General features: G+C 41.1%; 1 protein-coding gene across 1 annotated transcript in view; it reads right to left on the minus strand.

The window, feature by feature from the left end:
* The window catches only part of TAFA4 (TAFA chemokine like family member 4), a 161,103-nt gene that overhangs the window by 72,860 nt on the left and 62,780 nt on the right, over positions 1–25,463 (minus strand). The window contains exon 3 of the mRNA XM_060766393.2: positions 23,377–23,492. Within this exon, the coding sequence (XP_060622376.1) occupies positions 23,377–23,492 (116 nt within the window). The remainder of the gene's footprint in view (positions 1–23,376; positions 23,493–25,463) is intronic.

A 25,463-nucleotide genomic window follows, 5' to 3' on the forward strand; every position in this document is an offset into this window, starting at 1 on the left:
GGCATCCTTTCAGATATTAAACATGGCTCTAATGTCCCCTTCTGTCAACTTTCTCTTCTATAGGGCAAACATCCCCAGCTCCCTCAGCCACTCCTCATGGGGATTCATGATTTTCAGACCTTGGAATTCTCAGCCAGAGATCTCAAGTGCCTTCTCAAACTACAGAGCCCAGGATTCCATTGATGCAGCCATGGATAATAAGCTGGAGTCATCATGCTTTAATTCTTTGGTGTGAAATGACCTTAAGATTCAGGAGAAATTTTTCAACTCAGCCATGAAGCTTTGGTCACTCTCTCTTTTTGAGCCTAACTGATAAGGTTGTGAGAATAAAATGTATACCAACAAAAAAGAATAATTTTGTGTAATTGATTATCTAGTTGGAAAGGGCCCAGAAACATCCAGCAAAAGCCACCCTACTATTTGGCCTTTATGGTAAAGCTAAAGGTTTCCCCCTTAACATTCAGTCTAATAAAGTCTGACTCTGGGGGGTAGTGCTCATCTCCATTTCTAAGCCGAAGAGCGAGTGTTGTCCGTAGATGGTTCCTGGGTCATGTGGTTGGTGTGACTGCATGGAGCACTGTTATCTTCCTGCTGAAGCGGTACCTATTGATCTAAGCTCATACTAGTCCAGCGAGCGGCAGCCAGATTGCTCACCGGAGCGACATACAGGGAGCATACCACCCCCCTGCTGTGCCAGCTCCACTGGCTGCCGATTCAGTTCCAAGCACAATTCAAGGTGCTGGTTTTGACCTACAAAACCCTGTACAGTTCCGGTCCAGTGTATCTGTCTGAACGTATCTCCCTCTACGTCCCACCTCGGAGTCTGAGATCATCTGGGGAGGCCCTGCTATCGACCCCACCACTGTCACAAGTGAGGCTGGTGGGGACGAGGAGCAGGGCTTTCTCAGTGGTGGCCCCTCACCTGTGGAACTCACTCCCGGGGGAAATCAGAACATCATCATCCCTCCTCGCCTTTAGGAGAAAGGTGAAAACTTGGTTATGGGACCAGGCCTTTGGGCACTCTGGCAATTAAATCAGACAACCAGGTGAGTAAGACCAGCAGGATTGATGAAGTGGAACGTAAAACTAGATCTATGAGTAGCAAACGCTGACCATGTAAGAGGAGAAACTGGGTTTGTAATTGGTTTTATTGATTTTATTGATTTTATGGTTATAATGTATATTTGGTGTTAACTGTGTATTGATGTAATTTTGTGTTTGATTGTTTTTATGATGCAGGTATCAAATTGTGCCTTGCTTTTGTAAGCCGCCCTGAGTCCCCTTTGGGGTGAGAAGGGCGGGGTAAAAGAACCCCAAATAAATAAATAAATAATAATAATAATTTGCATGTTTTCGAACTACTAGGTTGGCTGAAGCTAGAGCTAACAACAGGAGGTCACCCCGTCCTGCAGATTAGAACCACCAACCTTCCGGTCAGCAAGTTCTGTAGCATAGAGGTTTAACTTGCTGTGCCATTGTGACCCCTCGCTATTTAGCCTTAGGTAAAGGTATAGGTTCCCCCTGACATTTAAGTCTAATCATGTCTGACTCTGGGGGATGGTGTTCATCTCCATTTCTAAGCCGAAAAGCCTGCATTGTCCATAGACACCTCCAAGGTCATGTGGCCAGCATGACTGCATGGAGTGCCATTACTTTCCCACGGAAGTGGTACCTATTGATCTACTCACATTTGCATGTTTTTGAACTGCTAGATTGGCAGAAGCTAAGCCTAACAGCAACAGCTCACCCCCACTCGCTGGATTCAAACTGCCAATCTTTCGGACAGCAAGCTCAGCAGTTCAGCAGTTTAACCCACTGCACCACCAGAGGGCCCTAGAAACATTTGGCTTTACTATGTGCCAAATGTATCCGGCAACAGATGCAGTAGTAAATATGATAGTGATATGGTAGAGTTCAACTTTGAAAGCTCAATGGAACTTTAAACAATATTATTGTCTCAAATGACCTAACACCAATAAAATTGTCCATGTTTATTCTTTGTGATTTTAAATGCATGTGTCTCTATGTATTGAAATCACAGTTTATGTTGACTGTGATTTGACTTTGACTGGACCTAATGCTTTATTTTGTGTGTACACAAGCATGCATGTTGTGTGTGTCTGTTTGTTTATTGGATTTGTCTCCTGCCTTTGTCCTTTCTCTTGTGTTTCATTATCATATAGGTGAATTGTTAGCTACCATAATATTGCAAACAATGTTTCATGTGTATTTTGAAAGCAAATTATATAAAATGTCCACGTAAAAACACCCAGCCAAAAGGATTTCTAAAGTTTTAAACTGTTTGTGCTTTGATAGCCTTATCTGTGTACTTGTAAACAGTATTTTTAATTGAAAATCTGATTTGATTTGATTGTTTGGAGACACAAGGCAGATTCAACAGATTCAGTCATTTAAATCTGTTCTTGGTCCCACCAGCTTCACAAACGCGGATGGTGGGGTTGAGGGACAGGGCCTTCTTGGTGGTGACCCTCCCCCCCCCCCACCTGTGGAATTCGCTCCCCAGCAAAATTAGATCAGCATCCTCCCTCTTTTCTTTTGGAAGAAAACTGAAGACGTGGTTGTGGAACCAGGCTTTTGGCTAATGGATATAACGGAACCTGAACAGTGAATTGGACCAGACGGTTGTTATAATGGAAATGCCTTTGTGACTGGATAACTAATGTTGTTTTAATGTATTATATTGTATGATTTTATTTTGCTTTTATAATTGTAATTATTGCAGCATCAAATCATTGCCATTGTTAACCGCTCTGAGTCCCCCTGCAGGGGTGAGAAGAGTGGGGTAGAAATGCTGTAAATAAATAAATAAATAAATACATTTCTGAAATTGTTTTTGTCGTTAAGCGGTTAAATATACGTGGATATGTCATAGAAACAAGAATAAAACAAGCTGCATATCCTGGCCTAAATTCTAATGTTAAATCCCAAATATATGACCGCATTGAATCAACTGCAACTTGGTAAGTCAATACTCATGTAAGTGCCAGTGACTTTATTGCAGTTGGAACTAACAATAGGAATCAAGCCACAGAATCAGCCCATCCAGACCATTTGATCTATCCAGCTCAATATAGTTTACATTGACTGACTGTGGCTCTCCAAAATTTCAAGCAAAGATCTTTCACTATTCAACTACAAATATCAACAACTGGAATGGGGTTCCTTGTATGCAGAACATGTGTTCTATCACTGAGTTCAGGTGCTTTTCTACACTGCTGCAGAGCAGTTCTTGCAAAGGCCTTGATGGTAATACAGAACCTCCACCAAAACTGCCAACCCCCTGGGGAAATATAGTTTACAAGACCTTGGGTCATTTCATTGAGTCCAGTCCCAGTGCAAACCCTGCTCCCAATGTCCCTCGGTGATAATGCACAGCCTCCAAGCCTGCCCGGCAGCAATTGCTATCTTAAATATTTCAGTGGAGGAACGATATAATCACTAGAGCAGACCTATTTATCTCCATCTCATTTCATCACTTGGTAATTTAAATCTGATTTTGGATTCTCAATCTGCTTATCAAGCACTAAACATCATCATAAGATCCTGTCTCTGCTGAAAATGACTTTTCCCCCTCTGCCGACTGTCATGTCCTATTCACTTTATCAATCAGCTTGACATTATCTCCATTCCACAGTGCAGAGAGTTTAAGTCATGAGATTTATAGCAGAATTATATATTATTATTGTAATAACAATAAACACCAAGGAATTGCTCTTACAGCTGCAGAAGGATCCCTATGAAATTAGATGACATCCTTTATTTAGCAAGAACATTTTCAAGGTTTCCTATTTTATCAATGTTTTTCAAACTCTCTTGTCTTTTCTTTTCATCAGTTTGTGGTTTACAGTATATTATAGCATCACAAACCAATGCACTGCTGCAGTTTTTTATTCACTCACCTCGCAAAAATGAGCACCAACTACATCACAAGCCATATCCCCCAAAATGTAACTCAACTATTAAAACTGTAATTTAGCTGGAATGAATCAAGAAGATTCTTGAAGATTATCTTGTACTCAAAAGTAAATTCCATTGTGCTTGTGAAGTTTATTTCTGAGTTGGTTGAGCTATGAAGAAAGCCTAACCATCTTTAACATTGCTTACAAATATACCTAATTAAGTAGTAATGTTTAAGTGTTACTTAGTTTAACCTAAAGTACTTAGGGCATCTAGATGTTACAATAACTGCATGAAAGATAATTACATTATCAAGCTCCACTTTTATACACACAAAAAATAATAATCTGTTTACAATATTTCTATCCTACCTGGTATCACATTGACATTTTTAAAAAAAATAGTTTAATTGACTGTGTGCAACCAACCAGTCACTGTATTTCTATCACAAGGTTTGGGAGTAAGGCTGGCTTTTTTACTTTGACTCATGGCAGCCCTATGAATGAGAGACCTCTAAGTCACCAAGATATCAGCTCAGGCCTTGCAGACACAAGGCCATGGGGTTCCTTGATTGAGTCTATCCATTTTTAATGCAATTTTGCTCTTTTCTAACTGCTTTCTACCTTACCTAACATTACACTACAGCCCACATATTCCCTGATAACTGTTTGCAGTACCACCTACCCGTATCCAATAAAATATGTTTTCTTTAGGAATACTCTAGATCCTGCTGCTGGAAGTCACCATAGAGTCCCACTGGAGAATCTAACAAATTCTTAGAAAGGTATCCTCTCTATTAATTTGTTAGGTCCTCCAGTGGGACCCTGTGGTGACTTCTGGTGGAACTCATTTGTTTCAATAGATTAGCTAATATCCCATGTTTTCTGTTTCCATTTTAAGTTCAAAACCTTCACATCCTGCATACCAACACATGGATCTAGGAGGTTGTACTGCATTGTTTTTTCTAGTGCATAATAGATTAAAGAATAAAACTTAGAATTAAAACTTAGCCACCAAAAAGGACCTCCCCATATTCCCATCGAACATGACTATGAGATTAGTTGGACTGAGCCGCTTAGATCTGGGCTCTGTAGCACCTTGGATAGTTCCTTTAAAATTCTGACAAACACAACAAGGATTCACCACCCTCCACTGATACGGAAGCCACCAGTGCTTTTCCTCTTTCTCTTTACCCTGCCTTGCCTGCAATCCAGCATCTGGCAATTTTCTGCCTCTTTTCTGTACTTGCTTTCAATATAATTCCTTTTAAAAGCATTACAATTGGTTGGGAGAAAGGTGGGATAGAAATAAAGTTAACAACAACAACACTGTGATCACACAAAAGAGGCAGGGAGAGTGAGAGAGAATCTAATTAAGAGGTTGGGATGATCTGAAGACAACAAAACAAGTGTGCTGCTCTATGGTTTGCTCAGGGTTACTTTCTTGGGTGGATCATGTGACACCACAAGGCAGTACTTTGTCTCTTGTTTAGCCTAAGCCCATATACAATCTATCCCAAGATTAGAGTCTAGACATTGTCAAAGCAGAATTAAACTTCAGTCTAATTATCTTGGCTCCTTGTTTGAGGACTGGGTCTTTGTTTTCTATAAACAGCATTTCACTGAAGCTAGTATTTATTTATTTTTACTTACTGCTTCCACAGGACTTATCTCGGCATTCTCTCTCTCTCTCTCTCTCTCCCTGCCATCCTATCTGACCAGCTGCATAAGGAATCTCCAGTGACTATCGCAGCCCCTTTTAGTAAAAAGACATGTATGCATCTAACTCAGACTCCTCACCACCACCACCACTTTCAAAAAGAAGGTAGAGTAGGAAGGGGATGGAGGCACAGATGGGAAAAGCCAGCATGATCTATAACGGAGTCTCTGCTCCTGGTTCTCTCCCCCGCCCCTTTTCACACAACAGATACAATCAGAAGAGCAAAGTCAGTAAAAGCAAGTGATTAAGTTCACCAGACTTCCCGGCACTGACAATTCACCTTGGGACGCAGCCTTGCCTCTGAATCTCGTTAAAGAGGAACCTTACAATTCAATTGGCATTTTATTAAGAGCACACTGCCTCTTAACAATGAACGCTTAAGAGAGCATGATGGACCATCATTACAGAGATGCTGTGGCACTTATTGCTCACGGGAAATCTCCAGAGGTTTCAGTTCAAGGAGGCCCTTGAAGGAACAAAAATTTGCAGGCCAAAACCCTACAAAGAGCCTTCTCCAAGAGAGATGTGGGGAGTGGGAGGTGGAGAGAGACAGCGGTCAAACAAAACAATGTGCACTGTCAAACAGTTAAGCCAAGCAGAAGCAAGGCAAGCCTCAATATATTTTGCTGCCAAAACAGCAACGCTGTTGCCTCCTACTCAGTCTATATTTAAAAAAAAAACTGGCAGAGCTGCCCAATGAATCTTAGGGAAATACTAGTGTCTATTACATTTAAAACAGCTGGTCATACCTAGAAAAATACAAAGCAGCTGAAATGAACAGCTAAGAGCCAAGGAAGATATAGCATCTCCGTCACCTCACTTTGCCTAATTCAGTAAAGGCATCCAAGTAGAAGAGGAAAAATAAGAAGTTTTGTCCCAGCAATCTGAAATGTTGAACCAATTCCTTTTCTCTGGCCGGATTAGCTACCTCAAAGAGGTTGTTCTGCTCTGTACATAATTTGTACTGCATCAGATCCTTACGAGGATATCAGTGCAAGCTACTCTAAATCTGTCACAGTTCTTGGTTATTTACTTCAGCTAGGCTAGCTAACATCAGCATGGCTGCTTGTGAATATAACAGCGACAACAAAAGAAAGATTTAGGAAATGTGTAGCATCTCCATCACATTAGGGGTGAAAGGGGAATGCCACAGCTATTTTTAAAAAAACTCTTCCTATCATGCCTGTGTCCAAACCACTGCATTATACTCAAACTTCCTGCCAAACACTGGTGGCTTGTGGGACAGGGAATATACTGTCTCTTTAGATTGTAAGTTTTTAGGGACAGGGACCTCTCCTTCCCACCAAACCCAACCTAAGGCCCCTTCTAAACTGCCATATAATCCAAATTATCAAAGTAGAAAATTGACATTATCTGCTTTGAAGTGGATTATATCACTCTACACTACCATATAATCCAGTTCAAAGCATATAATCTGGATTTTATATGACAGTGTCGCCTTCTGCATCAGATTTGTACTGCATCAGATCCTTACGAGGATATCAGTGCAAGAGTGTATCTAAACTGTAGAATTAATGTCATTTGACACCACTTTAACGGCCATGTCTCAATGCTATAGAATAATGGGAGTTGTAGTTGTACAACATCTTCAGACTCCTCTACTTGAATGCTGATGCCTCATCAAATTACAAATTGCATGTTACCATAACATTGGGCCATGGCAGTTAAAGTAGTATCAAATTGCATTAATTATACAATATAGATCCACCTTTAGCCTTTCTCTTCACACAAAGTACCCATTATACCAGGCATCCTTTGGCCCCCCAGCTGTTTGGGCCTTCAACTCCCAGAATTCCTGACAATTGAACAAGCTTGTTAGGGCTTCTAGAACTTGGAGGTCCCAACAGCTGGAGGGCCACAGTTTGAGAATGCCTGCACTATACCCTTCAGGTCCAACCTATCTTCGAGATCACATCTCTTTCTACAAACCAGCAAGAGCTCTGAGATCAACAGGGGAAGCCTTTCTCTCAGTCCCACCACCTTCTCAAGTGCAGTTGGTGGGGACAAAAGAAAAGGCCTTCTCTGTGATGGCCCCTGGCTCTGGAATACCCCCCCCCCCAAGAGATTAGATTAGCCCCTACCCTTCTATCCTTCCATTTCAACCTGAAAACATGGATGTTCAGGCAGGTCTTTGATCCTGAGTAGGTTGAATGGGCCCATATGAAGCTGATACTTGGCATCTTGTAAATTGACATCAGCTATTTTTATCTACCCTTGTTTTAAAATTGTATTATTTTGATTTTATGCTACATGTGTGGACGGGGGTTGTTGTTATAATTTTATGTGACTTGTTTTATACTTTTGTACTGTTTTTACCTGTTGTATGTTATATGTGCACTTGTAAGCCACCTTGAGTCCCTTCAGGTGGCGAGATATAAATCAATATTATTATTATTATTATTATTATTATTATTATTATTGCCAAGAACACCAAAAATCAGAATGTTTGGTGGATCTGAAACAATGCAAAGCACACGGCACAAATTACTAGCTCCTTATGAATGTTGTACAACAAGATAATAGAAACAGAAATTGAAGGAGAAAAAGAGAGATCTGTTTCCAAGTAAGGAATGTGTTGATCTCAGGGCTCCTTGCTCATAATTTATTTTTTATTCTAGGGAGCATGGTTAAAGATTGCTATCCTAGAAAGTTAATGAATACCAAATGTTGGTTCCATTCTGGTCTGACAGATATCATTTCCAGCATGATGAGAAGAGATTACCCAGCAGAACACAAGATGATATGTCTAATCTCCTGATTTAAAAAGACACTGCCCTCCCATGGTCAGTTCTCTGAAACAAAGCACAAACTGGGTGTAGCAAAGTCAAGAAAACAGAGGGCTGTATTTCATTTCAATGAAGGGAGATTTGATGAGAATTTATCCAAACAAAGCCCAACTCAAAAGGCTAGAAACAGTATAAATTACCCATTGCTCTGAAGAACTCATCCATGTAACAGATATAGAAAAGCCTGAGACAAAATGGCACAGTGCTGAAGAGGAAATGCATCAAGGAGCTTCAATAGCCTGCAATTTATATAAAATCCATACTTAGACAAGATGTGATCCAAAGCTTTCATCCTCTCTGGTAGGAAGGCAGTTTCACACATGCAGAGACTGCTTCATACCTTTAAAAAGATATCATATGTGCAAAGAAAAAAAATCTCATTTTACTCAATGTGCTACATGCATATAGGCATTATGTTAATTCTCTCTCACTTGTCAAAACAACAGATCTCCTTAGTTTACAGTACTGGTTCAAATGCAAGACTTAAAACCCCTAACACTTCATGCCTGTGCAAAGGCCTAACGGTACTTTGTATTTCTCTCTTGTATTTCTTTGTCCAGTTTGGTCCCTGAATATAAAACACATCTAGGGATGGGACATTCTTATATTAATAAATCCTATGACTCCCCTAGGGCCCCTGGTGGTGCAGTGGGTTAAACTGCTGAGCTGCTGAACTCGACTGAAAGGTTGGTGTTTCGAATCCGGGGAGTGGGGTGTGCTCCCACTGTTAGCCCCAGTTTCTGCCAACCTAGCAGTTCAAAAACATGCAAATGTGAGGACATCAATAGGTACCACTTCTGTGGGAAGGTAATGGCACTCCATGCAGTCATACTTGCCACATGACCTTGGAGGGTCTACGGACAATACCAGCTGTTCAGCTTAGAAATGGAGATAAGCACTCCCCCCCCCCCCCGAGTTGGAAATGACTAGACTTAATGACAGTGGAAACCTTTACCTTTACCTATAACTCCCTTTGGCCATTCTGAGAAAAAAATTACTTTCTAGGCAGGTGAAACATGAATTAACTTTATAGTACAGAATGATCACAATGTACAGTTGTGTCAGCAGAGGAGATAGGACCGAGTTGTGGCGCAGCTGACTGGGAGTCAGCTTCACTAAAATCTCTACTGACCCGAGAGGTCATGAGTTCAAAGCCAGCCTGGGTCGGAGTGAGCTTCCGGCTATTGTCTAGCTTGTTATCGACCTTTGCAGCCCGAAAAACAATTGCATCTTTCAAACAGGAAATTTAGGTACCGCTTATGCGGGAAGGCTAATTTAACTAATTTAAGATGCCTTTTTTTTGTATTTTTTATTGTATAATACATAGAAACACACCATCTATGAAATTAACATTCAAAATACCAGTATTTTCCTCATGTTGTGGCCATGCAGTTTAGATTCTGTCACAAAAGATTTACAGAAATAATGAATTATTAATTCCTACCAGTGTGACACTTATTGTCCATATAGCTGATTTGAGTGGTGGACTAATTATAGAATCATAGAATCAAAGAGTTGGAAGAGACCTCATGGGCCATCCAGTCCAACCCCCTGCCAAGAAGCAGGAATATTGCATTCAAATCACCCCTGACAAATGGCCATCGGCCTCTGCTTAAAAGCTTCCAAAGAAGGAGCCTCCACCACACTCTGGGGCAGAGAGTTCCACTGCTGAACGGCTCTCACAGTCAGGAAGTTCTTCCTAATGTTCAGATGGAATCTCCTCTCTTGTAGTTTGAAGCCATTGTTCCGTGTCCTAGTCTCCAAGGAAGCAGAAAACAAGCTTGCTCCCTCCTCCCTGTGGCTTCCTCTCACATATTTATAGATGGCTATCATATCTCCTCTCAGCCTTCTCTTCTTCAGGCTAAACATGCCCAGTTCCCTAAGCCGCTCCTCATAGGGCTTGTTCTCCAGACCCTTGATCATTTTAGTCGCCCTCCTCTGGACACATTCTAAGACTCCTGGTTCAAATCCCCACTCAGACATGGAAATCCACAAATGTTCACATACTCTCAGCATCAGGGGAGGGAATGGCAAATCTCCTTTAAACACATCTTGCCAAGAAAATCTCATGACGGCTTCTCCTTAGGGTTGCTGTATGCCAAAAAATGACGACGACAACAACGACAACAACAACAGAGATTACAGGTTTTTCCCACTGAGTCGTAGAATCATAGAATAATAGAGTTGGAAGAGACCACATAGGACATCTAGTCCTACCCCTATCATGCAAGAAAAGTACAATCAAAGTACCCCTGACAGATGGCCCTCCAGCCTCTGTTTAAAAGCCTCCGAGTAAGGAGCTTCCATTACACTTTGAATCAGAGAGTTCCACTGCTGAACTGCTTGTACTACCAGGAAGTTCTTCCTAATGTTCAAGTGGAATCTCCTTTCCTGTAATTTGAACCCATTGCTCTAAATCCTAGTTTCAAGGGCAGCAGAAAAAAAAACCTGCTTTTCTCTCTTATGATTGCCTTCTCTCAACCTTCTCACATAAAGGACACTGGTGGAAGAAAGAAGTTGGTCTCTGTTTCTGAAAACACAGGGCAATCTTTCTCTGTTTGTTGTCAAAAAGAGACTACCTGCTGAGGATGCTCTAACTGGAGATGCTGTGCTGTGCAGGAGATTGGAATTGATGGTTGATGGAGACCTTTCTAATTCTATGATTCAGTGAAGCCCACCTCCCAAAGCCAGGTGATTTCCTGGTGATTTCTTATATAAAATTGACCAAAAGCACCCTCCCCCCCAAAAAAGCAGGAAATATTTACTTCACACACTTCCTTAGAGCTTCCTAAAAATACAAAAAGAAGCCAAAGCTCAGTCCAAATGGCAGCTAGAGGTGACATTATACCAGTCCCAGTATGCCAAAGCATGATGGTTCAGCATAATGGGGGCAGGGGGCAGGAGAGGGAGCACCTTCACCCTCTCTGAAGTTGCCCATCTCTATGTAGAAGGAATAATAATAATAATAATAATAATAATAATAATAATAATAATATCATAAATCAAACCATAGACTGACATAGTAATTGAATACTAGATCCGGGCAGGGAAGGGCTTGTGGTTGTGGTTGCAGAGAAAAGGCAGTTGGGAAAAGTTGTCATTGCAGGGATAAGGCAGTTGGGAAAAGTGCAAGAGCCAGATGATAGTTTCAGCTAGAAGGGCAATGTCAATTAGAAAACTATATCCTTCCTTCCTTAGGCGACCCCTCATTGTTTGAGGATGATAGTCCTCCAAGTGATGTGTCTTGGCAGTGGTTACATAGGTGACTGCGGAGCCCTATTCTTGCCCTGCATGTTCTCCTGCAATGCCTGTCTTCCCAAGAGATTTGCAAGATGTTTTTGGAGGCAATGCTGATGGAATCGTTCCAGGAGTTGCATGTGTCGTCTGTAGATAGCCCACTATTTACAGGCGTATAGCATGGTTGGGAGGACAATAGCTTTATAAACAAGCACCTTGGCATCCCTACTGATGTCCCGGTCCTCAAGCACTCTCTGCTTCATTCGAAAAAATGCTGCACTCACAGAGCTCAGGCAGTGTTTTATTTCAGTGTCAATGTTGACTTTTGTGGCGAGGTGGCTACCAAGGTAGTGGAAATGGTCAACATTTTCTAATGTTACACCATTATGATGTACAGGGTTAGTCAAAATGAATAGGCCAATTCAGGTACAATTAATTTTCTTATTGGCCTATTCATTTTGACTAACCCTGTATTTCTGCAGATGGGTTGGTTGGTGACTGCTGGAAGAGCACTTTGGTTTTCTCGCTGTCTTCGCTGTTCAATGACAGGCTGAGCGTCTCGTATGCTTCTGCGAAAGTGATTAGAGTGGCTTGTAGGTCTTCCTCTGAATGTGCACAGATGATGTTGTCATCAGCCTACTGGAGTTCTATAACAGATGTTGTTGTAACCTTCCTTTTAGCTTTCAGTCTGCTGAGGTTAAATAGCTTGCCATCTATATCTATAGGGCAAGAAACAGAGATAAAGTTCAGGAGCCATATATTGGGTTATGGTTGGGGGATGCCCACATGCTTTCTCTTTGAGGGATGTGCAGTGGGAAGCATAGGGCCCAATTCAGGGGAGCAAAAGGAAATAAAGTCAACTCATTTTTCTACTTTCCCTCCCAATCTCAGACATGGGATGAGAGTAAGAGACAAGGTAGAAAACAATGGGCTTATTGACCTAACCCTCATCCCTATATCATCTAAAGCAGGTCTTCACAACCTGTACTCTTGAGCTGTTTGGGTTTCCAACTCTCAGAAGCCCTAGTCAGCTTGTTCAAAGGTCAGGAATTCTAGGAGCCAAAACACCTGGGGGGCCACAGGTTGAAGAGAGGTGAGTGAGTGAGTAGGCAGAGTGTTTCCTTATGCTTTTTCTCCTCGTAATCCACAGAAATATCTAGAGGTGAGTCCTGAGGATAGACATCTTCTCTTGCTTTCATACTTCTCTACCTTCATTGTGAAATGACATCCACTCATTCAGACCATATTAGAAGCTTCCATGACAGCGGGGGTCCTGAATCTAGTCAAGGCTTAACTCAAACTCTAATTCAAGGTGCCGGATCTATTTGGAAGAAAGGATTACAAAACTGGATATTTCTTTTGAAATCTAAACCCTAGAGTAAATATACCATTACACTGAGATGGAAGCAGCCAGCTCATGTATATGGATATGCTTTCCAGGGACTTTGGACTCCTTCCCTATTTTACAGCCTCTCTTTCAAGGAAAGGGAAGACTGAACATATTGCTGTTGGCTGATTTTTTTTCCTTCCTAATATTAGCTATGACAGCTGATATGCTTCTTTTCCATCAAAACAGAAAAGATACAATAATGACTAAATATAATTGAAAAGTTGTGTTCAGCATATTTATTAATGACTTGGATGAAGGTTTAGAGGGCATACTTATAAAGTTTGCAGATGACACCAAATTAGGAGGGATAATTAATACTCCAGAAGACAAAATAACCTTAATATATTAGAGAGTTAGGCCCAAACTTAAAAAAATGAATTTCATTAAGGAAAAATGTAATATACTACACTTAAGCAGGAAAAAAATAAAGTACAAACATACAAGATGGGTGGTGCCTGGCTTGACAATAGTATGCGTGAAAAAAATCTTGGAGTCTTTGTGGACAACAAATTGAACCTGAGTCAATAGTGTGATGGAGCAGTTTAAAAAATCCAATGGGATTTTGAGCTGCATCAGAAGGTATATAGTGTCTAGATCGAGGGAAGTCATGGTGCCTCTCTATTCTACTTTGGTTAGACTTCACCTGGAATAATGTGGCCAATTCTGGGCACTACAGTTTAAATTATTTGTTTATTTTATTATTTCAAACATTGTACCCTGCCTTTCTCAACCCCTGTAGGGGGACTCAGGGCGGCTTACAGTCGGCAACTATTCAATGCCCCCACATAAAGAGATATTGACAAGCTAGAAGGCGTCCAGAGGAAGACAACTAAAATTATCAAAGATCTGGAAACCATGAATTCCTATGAGGAGCAGCTTAAAGAGACTGGTATGTTTAGCCTGCAGAAGAGAAGGTTGAGAAGAGACATGATAGCTATGTTTAAATATTTGAAAGTATGTCATAAGGAAGTGGGAGCAGGCTTGTTTTTTGCTGCCCTGGAGATTAGGACATTTGAGCTATGGGTTCAAATTACAGGAAAGGAGATGCCATTTGAACATTAGGAAGAACTTCCTGACTGGAAGAGCTGTTCAACAGTGGAACTCTCTGCCTTGGAGTGTGGTGGAAGCCTCTTCTTTGGAGGCTTTTAAACAGAGGATGGATGGCCATCTTTCAGGGGTACATTGATTGTGCTTTTCCTGCATGGCAGGGGGCCCATGTGGTCTCTTCCAACTTGATGATTCTCTGATTCAAAAAAAAAAGGAGAACGTTTAGCATGATCTACAACTATACATGCTAATGTGATCAGTTTAATCATACTGGAAATAGGACCACTATGAAAGCCACTTCATAGTCCAAAATGGGTGTGTATGGTTAGGTAAAGTGGAGAGGGGACCTATTCAGGGAAAGACCTACAACACAGTGGTAAAGCACTTGATTTGTATGACCAAGGTCTGAACTCCCTTCTCCAGCATCTGCAAGTAATGCTGGGAAAGCTCTTGCCCAAAATTCTGGAGAGATGCTGCCATTCAGTGTTGGTGAAACAAGATTCGGGAGGTTAAAAGGTAAGAGTCAGTATAGGGTACCTTATATTCATTGATCATTCAAACATTCACCTCTTTCCTTCTAAGAAGAATGTTATTCTTTTTGCTAATCGTTAGGAATCCTGACCCAGGAAACCTACACATTAATCATCCAATCTGTAATTTGTTTTCAGCTCCCTTGAATACATAAATCTATTCATACAGGAGCCCTTTGTGAAGTGCACAAGTTCTGAGAAACTATACTAGAGGCTATATTTTACATTATAAAAAGACCAAATTAACATTGAATTGCTCCCAGTGGAAAGTATACCTATGCATTTAAATTGAAGGCTTTATCAAAACCTATGCTGTGTGTACAATGTTCCCTATGGTATTTAAAATAGACACAAACCGTAGATTCACCGCTGCCACCCTCCTTCTTCCCATCTTTATTCTTCAGCAACATGTATGTTATCTTGTTTCAAAGAATTCATTTTGTAAGACGGATGTGCTCCTTTCACCTTATCCCTGGATACAATTGCAAGCACAGCTAGCTTTTTAAAAACAAGAAGAAGAAACGCTGCTGCTGCAGTGTGGCAATAATATCCACAAATGTAACACGATGAATAAAACATTAAGACATAAATGGAGTTAAGTGTAACAAAAAGATGGAGCATATTGTGAGCCACCCATGTCTGACCCACAAAAAGACAAAAGGCCCATCACTATGATTAGCAAATTACCCAGTTATGACTTCCCTCATTAGAGGGAGAGCTTTGTGTCTCCTTGGCAGCCTTTGCCTGGTTTTTAGTCTTGGGGAGCCCTCTAGTGGGATGTACAAAGGAACTGTATTCCCACCTTTAAAAAATATATTCCTTTTATGATCAACAGTGACTATTAGCAAACAAAAAAGGTGCAGAAGGATAGTGGCTTCCATAATGGTCAAGAAGTAAACCTGCTGCAGGTTTTAGTCCAGTGCCATCCAAGGTGCTGAAACCTACTATCCTCTTATATTCAGCACTCTGGGTAGTTCTTTTTATGTTTGCTGCCTAATCGACATGTGAATCCCCATCTGCCATTGAAAGAAGGCAAACAGCTCCCACTCATTTAGACAGAATATGCTGAAAGGGCCTGGGCTCACACAGGCTAGCCCCAACCATTGCTGAAACTGCATGATGCCTCCTCCTACCCCCAATGAACATCCTGTGCAAAGAAATTCACTATTCACACAAATATATACACATAGAGAGCTCCTTCATCAAATTTCTGCATTTGGGGAACATGGAGAAAGTTTACTTTCTGGAACAAAAGTTCTTATCCTAGTTTCTGGAGGACCTCATAAATTGCTAGAGAGGACAGCATTACAGTCTATGGATCACCACTCAGAGTAGTGCTGTTCTAGAGCAGTGGCTCCACAGCATTGGTTCTCCAGGTGTTTTGGACTTCAACTACCAGAAGCTGCAACTAGCCTGACTAAAGTTAGGAATTTTGGGAAACTAAACCCAAAACATCTAGAGGGCCAACGTCTGGGAACCTCTGTTCCAGAGCAGGAGTTCCCAAACCTTTTCTATCACCGAGCCCTTTTAGAAGCAAACGTTTCTCATGGAGCCCCAATAAATGTTCAGTGTTTAATTCTATCTAAGTTCTATGAAACATATTGCACACAATATGTATATGGAGGTATGAGTAATAAGGTATATGTTAGTTATGTGTACTAATAAAGGAAGCAATCGTAAAAAAATAACTGGATGCAATATTATTCATTATTTAAATATACAAAATGTACAAATTAGGATATTTGGAAAAAAATTGCAATATTACATGTACACCCAAAGTTAATGTGAATAATGTGCCTGCTTCTTGCAGAAGGGTTTGTCAGAATTTAACAGAGATTCCCTGAAATCTCCCTCCTCACCATATCTTCTATTAATTGCTGGATCACCCTCATTATTACTGTTTCCTTGGCTAACAAAAGTCCAGCTCAGATTTCTTCTAATCCCCCCTCTTCTTTTCTCTCTCTTCTGCCTTTCAAACACCTTCACTGCCTGACTGAGTTTATTGGCTCACTGGCTCCTCATCCCAGCTCCACTCCTGTGCTCTCTGCTGGCAGTTTCTGAACTTTGAGGGCTCAGCTTTTCTGTTTTTGGGCAGCAACCTGGTCCTGTCAACCAATCTGCTTCAAGGGACAGCCCCAGGGCAGCCGCCCATTGGATGCACCTCACATTTTGCAGCCTGCACAACAAAGATGAGGAAAGGGGAGGGGGGAGGAGCAGGAGGAAAGAGGAGGAGGAGGGAAGGAGCATGGTGCTGCCTGAGGCAGAGCTCCTCACAATCACTCATTGAGTTCCAAGGGCTCTGTGGAGCACACTTTGGGAACCCCTGTTCTAGAGTAACAGAGCTTTAAACATGTGAAGGAGAATCACAGGAAAGTGCTTTACAATGCAATGTGGAACACTTTGTGGCATGGTATGATGAAGAGTTGGAGTGATAGTTCTAATTCCAATCTGTCACAAAAGTTTCATTGATATGTTCCACTAAACACAGTGTCTATGAGGAGGATTTGTGTGTGATAGAGCTTGAATTATGTATTCCCCTGCTCTTCCCTGTTACATTTTGGAAGGTGCGCTTAGGGCAAGGTAGAAAGAGAGACACTGAAGAAATCAGTTTCAAAAGATTCCATCCCAGCATATGGGTATGTGCTTGCTTGTGAACTTTAAACTTACAGGCTGATCTCCCACACCACAAAAGTATCTGTTTACATTGTGGGAGAGTTAATCTATTCTTTAGCATCTACCACAATTATAATGTTTTATCCAGATGTACCAAGAGAACTGGGCAGCTTTCCAGATGATGATGAACTACAAATTCCAGGAGTCATAACCAGCATAACTAATGCTGAGGAATACTAGAAGTTGCAGTTAAGCATTTGGGATGCTGCACAACTCTCAACACTGTTATAGTACTTTATATTTCTCAAATGAAATGAATGGGAGAAGCAGTGATCCATATTTCCAAATTATAATCCAGATTTAGCCTCTAGACTGGATCCGGTTTGGACTATCAAACTGGCCCTTGAGTTAGATTGGGAGTGTGTGCACAGTCCCAGAAAATACATGTAGATGTTAATGGCACAGCACTTGCTAGTAAATTACATGTCTTTGGCACTATCATTTTAAAAGAACCAGAAATATGGTTTTATATTACACTTCAATATGAGACTGAAATGCAGTTATCATGTCAACCTCTTAGCTTAAATTAGCTTCAGAGTGGCAGTAAAGAGAGGCTATAAAGTTGAACAGGTCTATTTTTCTTGGATAGTAGAGGGGAAAGGTGACGATTTATGCACTACAACTCTTGGGATTTTTTACCCGTCCTGTAAATAACATTTATTTCCTATCTCCACATGTTGATGTCATGATGTGGCAGTTTGACTTGATGATGAAGGGAGAATTGAGCTAAAGGCTCAGATGCACTTGTGTGTCCCTTGTGTTTCCCTGAGGCCATCCTCCTTCTAAACACTTTAAAGCCTGTCTTGAAAACAGGGGGTTTTTTTTAGCCCAGACCTCTGTCCAAAAAGATATTGACTTTGTGCTCCTAAAAGGGTTGGAAGGGCAGACTCACAGTGCCAAGAAAAACATGCCAGAATCCACATCACGTCTTGAGGTAATAAACTAGAAGGAAGCATCAAGTGTCAGACGATGCACAATAATCTGTGAAATAAGTTTTTGACCTTTTGTCTCACAAACCTTGTACTATGTGACTGTGAATATGAGTTCCCATTGGGGGAAAATCCTCTAACTGGGATTGGGATAAACAAATGCTTGCCATCTTGGCCTCCCTCCTTCTTTGATGTAACCTTCCAAAGATCCTTTAAACAAAAAAATGGCAGAGGAATTGGTAGTTGGCAGCCACATGACAATGGGGTAGTGAATCTGCCCTTGATTTTAGTCCAAGTTTTAAGTAACCATTTGAGCATTAGCCTCAGCACTTTGAGGGGGAGATCTTTTAATGTGGATTCCAGGATGAAATCACCAGCAATAAGTGGGCAGAGGGTACTTTCAGAAAGAGTACAGTTTCCCCATAGCAGATAGACAAAACCCTAGAACTAGATAAATCCCAGTTCTACTAGGAAGTATATGAGAGATCTTGAAATAACCCTAGTCCAGTTGCAGTACTCAAAACACAAGCGGAATTGTGATAAATAAACCTACTATAAAATATCTATGATTGTATACAGCAGTTATAAAGCCTAGAAGTCCAGCAGATTCACATAAAGGTCCCTTCCACACAGCCCTATATCCCAGGATATCAAGGCAGAAAATCCCACAATGTCTGCTTTGAACTGGCTTATCAGAGTCCACAGTCTGATAATGTGGGATTTTCTGCCTTGATATTCTGGGATATAGGGCTGTGAAGAAGGGAAAGGAGGAATCTTATCAATATCATACATCACCTTTTGTGCTTCAGTCCCATGGCTCTTCCATCTACATATGTTTCTTCTTCTCATTCTCACTCTTCCTGTCCCCAGGTTTTCTGCCTGCTCCCTTTTAGGTCTCTGCTCTCAACCTACAACCTACTTTGCCCCTTTTCTTTCAGTCACATCTGTTTCTAAATCTTCCTGTGCATTTTCTTACATCTCTTTAGGGCCACATTTCCTCACTTCCACCATTCTCACTTGGACCCTTACTGCCAATGATTCCCTGTATTTTCATTTCCATAACAAAGGCATAATTAAAATTTTAATTCATTCTGAACTCTTAGAATATTTTGAATATTTTGTGACATTGTATGAGCTCGGCTGAGGTTATGGGGCCATTCACAGCCCAGCAATAGCTGTTTTCTAGTTCATATTACAGCCTGATCTCTCATTCAAGCTTGCTGCAATTTCTCAGAAGAAACAAAACTTAGCAATGACAACAACGTATTATGCATATGTTCCTTGAGGCTTCCAGAAGCAATTACCTTATGGTCATCTATTTTTCCTTCATATAACTTTGTGGGTGCTTTACAAAGACTTTAATATTGGGCGCTTGCATTTTGAAAAGAGTAAAATCAATCTTAATCTGACAAAAAAAAATGTACACTCAGACTCCCGCGCTGTAAAAAGTGAAAGCATTTGCATTGCATATAACAAGCGTTCATTGTGCATGCACACAACAGACACCATCATCTTCCAATCACAGGTATTTCCCCTGGGACTGGATGGGGAATGAATTTTAAAGGGCTGTGATTCAATCCTAGAGGCTGGAAACCAATTCCAATGTCAACATGTTTTTGCCACAGTTAATATCCCTGCTTTCTAGAAAACGCCAACCAGACTGGAAGGCCATGAGAAGACATTCTTTAATGAGACAGGCCTTGTGCACGCCTGTGTCTTCAGAACATGGAAATTTATTTTGCTCATTAATTGTAGCTGGAGGTATATTTTGAAGGAATAAACAGGTCATTCCCTTCATGAAGAAAACAGAGCTGAAGTTCACCCCGTAGGGACAACCCAAGATAAGACCATACATTCAGACATTCGCACACCGTCACCACTTAGTGAAATCACCACACTTGGCGTTAATACGCCATTAGAGCACCTCTCCACTGGACTCCCAGCTGTGGGGTGTTCCTAAGATGGAAAGATGCAATTCACATGCTAATTGATGCTGGTAGTTTCCTACATTTTCATTACAAAGTGGTGATAACGGAGATTCTTATTACAATCGTAACTTGCCTTTTAAATGAGATGGTAACAGAGCAGGCAATTCAGAGTGGGTTTTTTTTTAAAAGAAATGCATAATGCACTAAATGTTGGATTCCTGTATAACTATTTTTAAACACAAAAAATAAGAAAGAGTGCAGCGGTAAAAGAACAACAACAAGAACTGTTAAATATTAAATTACGCTCCCTCCCCAATGCATCTGATTTGTGTTCCTATGCAGAGGGCATTTGCATAACTCATTTTGCCTCCACAGTTGGCTTCAAGGAATTTCAGAAGGGTTTTTAAAAATTCCCTTTGCCATCACAGTGATTTTAAGAATTTCTACACTCCAGACTCCTTCCTATGCTGTCTAAGCATTCGGCAGGAGATATTCAAATTTCCCTTGTTTCTCAATGGAGTCAGAATGTCAAGACATTCATTCTTTCAAGCGTAAAAACTAGAATACACGATTGTTATATCCTTAACCAGGCTCTGCTCAACAAAACAGGCAGAAATGAAGCTTGGAATACAGCACTTACACATTCATAACCTAGAGGTATGGACCCATAACCAATTTGTATTCATAAAAAATATGTATTGAGAATTGTGACACTATTATTCCCATCATTAATGGCCACCAGCTGCTGCAAGGAAGAATGGTCTAGTTCAGTGATTATTAGCCTGTTGGTTCCCAGGTGTTTTGGCCTACAACTCCCAGAATTCCCAGCCGGTTTACCAGCTGTTAGGATTTCTGGGAGCTGAAGGTCAAAACGTCTGGGGACCCACCGGTTGAGAATCACTGGTCTAGTTCTTCTAATGTTCATTTCCAACAGCAATCTCCAGTACAAGATGGAATTGTAACAGGGATCTTGTTTCTGATTGTTACATCAGAGGTTGCTATGGGAGGGAATGGAAACACCAGTCAGCTATGCTCCAATCAACATGAGAACAGACCTCCATCACTGGGTTGTTGTAGGTTTTTCAGGCTGTATGCCATAATCTAGACCAGTTGTTCTCAACCTGTGGGTCCCCAGGTGTTTAGGCCTACAACTCCCAGAAATCTCAGCTAGTTTGTCAGCTGTTAGGATTTCTTGGAGTTGAAGGCCAAAACATCTGGGGACCTACAGGTTGAGAACCACTGTTCTAGAAGCATTCTCTCCTGACATTTCACCCACATCTGTGGCAAGCCTACTCAGAGGTTGCGAGGTTTGTTGGAAAGTAGGAAAATTGGGTTTATATATCTGTGGAAGGTCCAGGGTGGGAGAAAGAACTCTTGTTTGTTAGAGCTAGGTGTGAATGTTTCAATTGACCACCTTGATTAGCATTTGATGGCCTGACAGTATTTAGTTATGGCTTGTTACTGTCTGGAATATTCCTTTGTTGAGGGGTGATTAGGTGTTCCTGATTGTTTCCTGACTGGAGTTCTCAAATGCTAATCAAGGTGGCCAATTGAAACATTCACACTTAGCTCCAACATTTGTTCTGATGGCTTGCTCCTGGGCTGCAAGAATCAGTTTTCTGTCTCCTTCTTCAGTGTTCTATTCATGAGCCATACCCAGGTCTTATTATTATTGGAACATGATACTCCTGACCTCATCATGGGGAAAAACTAAGTATGGATTGTTGATGTTGCAATCCCAGGTGACAGCAGAATTGACAAGAAGCAATTGGAAAAGCTTACACAATACGAGGATTTAAAGATAGAACTGCAAAGACTCTGGCACAAGCCAGTCAAGGTGGTCCCAATGGTGATCAGCATACTGAGTGCAGTGCCTAAAGACCTTGTCCTGCACTTAAAAACAATCTGCGCTGACAAAATTACCATCTGCTAGCTGCAAAAGGCCACCCTACTACTGCACACATTATTCACTGATACATCACACAGTCCTAGACACTTGGGAAGTGTCTGGCATGTGTTCGAATACAAAAGGCAGCATAGTGATTTTGTCTGCTGTGTACTACTCTTGTTGTGTATCAAATAATAAAAATGATAATTTTATTTTTTATCCATTGTCATGGCTTGAGCTAAAAACACATAACCTATCTATCTATCTATCTATCTATCTATCTATCTATCTATATTGTGGGATTTTCCGCCTTGATATTCTGGTATATAGGGGTGTGTGGAAGGGCCCAAACAAACTAGAACTGTCATGGTTTATCCAATGCAATTTTCTGAATCAGTGCCCCAAATAATCCCAGAAATAGACCTAAAAAAACCCACCACGGCATTTTTGTGTGGGCTGTGTTATAGGTAATGTCTGTTGGTGCAGGTGACTTCCAAGATCTTTGGGGGGGGGGGGAGGAATCCATGAAGCTACAATGCAATCCATCATTCCTGCTCTGAAGCTACACATCTCTACCTGGACCCTAATATTTCCATGTTGACCACTCAACAGATGATGCAACAGCTCTATGAAGTGAAACCTACACATGTGATTTTAGTCTTTGGGCTCAACATTGCCTGCTGCAATGATCTGGAAGGGTCTCCAACCTCTACTGATTTGGGAAACATTTCTGATTTTCTGATACCATCTGCCTTTCTCATGCTACAGCAGGCTGTTATCCCACCAACTGCTTAAGGTTATTGCAACTGTTCACAAAAGGAATTTATTATCTTACGATAATCAGCTTATTGCATTTTTTTAAAAATAATCTAACCACTGAAATATACACAGGAAACAATGATTTCCCCCAACAGTGATCTCCTAGAACATGTTCTTGCTTGGTTTTCTTTTCCTTTTCCCCCTTACTATTGTGCTTTTGAATCTGTAGAAGTGATAAAGACACCATTTCTGAAACTAGAAGTGTTGTAAATTTGCTCAGAAAACATTCAATAGTGCTGTGAACTCTCTTTGAAGTCTCAGCAATAAGTCATCTCCTGTTACTGTGTATGTTTGTGTGTTGTATGTGTGTGTGTTGACAAACCCCTTCCCTCTTTTTAAACCCCCCAACTCATCCTGCTTTTTGGTGCTTTGGTTGTAACACATTGTCAAACAGCTTCATCAATTATCCATGGCTTCCAAAGTGGAATCTAACATTCGGCGAGTGTTATTAATTGGCCGCAGCAGTGTGTAATGAGTTTAAAAGCTCCTACCTGGATGCCCCCGGGGATGGTGGCCAGTCGCAGACAACAATTTACAGCACACCATTAACACATATGCCAGGAACAGCCACTGAGCCGGAAGCATTGATTTGGCACAGGACCTCATCCTGTAGGCAGGAGGGGAGGGAGGAAAGAAGAAAGGAAGCCACTGAGTGAAAGGAACCAGAGGTAAAGTGCGAGTCATGTCAAATCAAAACCCAAAAGCTGCAAACAAGGAGGGCAGGGGAGCCAGTGACAAGACTGGGAATTAATCGAAATGGAGTACTGAAAATGTCATATTTAAGAGGGAAGAATCACACCCACAGCTCAACCAGAATCAATTCTCTGCCTGACATATTTTTTAATAAGAAGAGAATGAGTAGAGTGCAAAGTTCATCTTCATCCCACTGCAAGTTCTCTTTGTGCACTGCCTTTATGAGGTTAGAAATATGAGCTGTGTGGATTCTTTTTTATCAGGAGATCTTTATTTCCTCCACTTTGCATGCCTTTCTGTCATTTCTGATTTATGGCAACTAGAAAGCAAACCTCTTCTAGGGTTTTCTTAGCAAGATTTGTTCAAAGCGGTTTCACCTTTGTCTTTTTCTGAAGCTGAGAATGTGAGACCTGCCCAAAGTCACCCTGTGGCTTTCCATGGCCAAGTGGAAATTCAAACCCTGGTTTCCAGAGCCCCCGCCCAATGCCCAAACCACTATACCACACTTGCTCTCTGACAAACAAAAAAGGAGAAGATAAAACTACAACTTCCATCAAGCATCAGCAATGAAAGTTGTAGTCTAATGATAGCTGTAGGACCACATATTTCATATCAAGAGGAAGCCTTTACCTGTCCTAGGAACATCCATATTGTTAAATCTAACCCTTCCTATGGAAATAGCTCCTTGCGATGGAATCATGGCAGTTGTAGTTTTGAATAGTTTTAAAGCTTTTTTGTGAAACAGTGATGGTGCCTCAACAAATGACAACTGACTGGCATTAATTCTAAAGGGTTAGTATACCCTGAGTGTGTCTTTCCTTATATTATTTGGCAAAGGAAGGTGACGACGAATATGAGAAATAGATGGGAATAGGATGGATGTGCTTGTATTCTTGGATTTAAAATGACCGCAGGTCTAGAAAGGTTGAAAAACATTTGTATAATTGTAGGAACGATGCCATGAGTAACATGAAGAGAGATTTATAATCTTGAGTGCAAACCTGGGAACCAAGCAGAGTGAGAGAACTGACATTATCACTGCTCTGGACCCTGGTCAGAGGAGGCTGTTCTGCCATCTGGTCCCTCTGGCTGAGTTGAGCACAGAGAGGCAACCAAGCAAAGATGTGTCCACAGTCCAAATCAGATGTTCAGCTGCATGAAACAGAACAATATCTTGTGATATAGAGCACGGTGAATGGGGTGGGTAGATGAAATGGGAATTCAGTCCACTGTGTCTGACATGACAGGCTAAAACCTGTTCTCCTCTCAACTTTATATTTCTCCAGACCTTTGGGATAAAAGAAGATTATGATGCATCCTCCTGGCTCTTACGGCAGCATGAAAAGAAATGGAAATTCAAAGACCACAGAGCTGTTATGAACCTTCCCATATTTACTTGTTCAGTTTAAGTTGAAAGAACTTATTGTTTTCTGGTAATGTAGGAAAATTTGGTCCTTGGGTGCATTCACTCTTTTTTCCCCCTCTTTCCTAAGATCTGTTGTTTATGCCCACATCCATTTCAGCAGTTAAGTATTTCATTTTGAGGTGTTAGAACTGTCACTTCAGTGAAGAACAAAGCACAGTTGTTCCTCTGTGCTTTGCCTTCAGGCTGGGAAATAAAACTAATGGCTCACCGAATGACTGTTCTTTTGTACGAAGCAGTCTCACATTTGGGAAAAGGCACTGGGCATCTGAGATAAGCTAACCTTGGTCTTGCATCACTTCCCTGACCACTGAACATGAACTGGAATGCCAGGGAGACACAATGTTCCTCTTTTCCCTTCACCCTTGTTCCTTCGTGGATTACGGAGACCATCTGGACTGTGAGACAGATCCTAACAAATGAGCTGATCTTGGTAGATGATGTCACCTTTCTGATCCTGGC

Source organism: Anolis sagrei, chromosome 2 (assembly GCF_037176765.1).
Source record: "Anolis sagrei isolate rAnoSag1 chromosome 2, rAnoSag1.mat, whole genome shotgun sequence".
Taxonomy (NCBI): Eukaryota; Metazoa; Chordata; class Lepidosauria; order Squamata; family Dactyloidae; genus Anolis; species Anolis sagrei.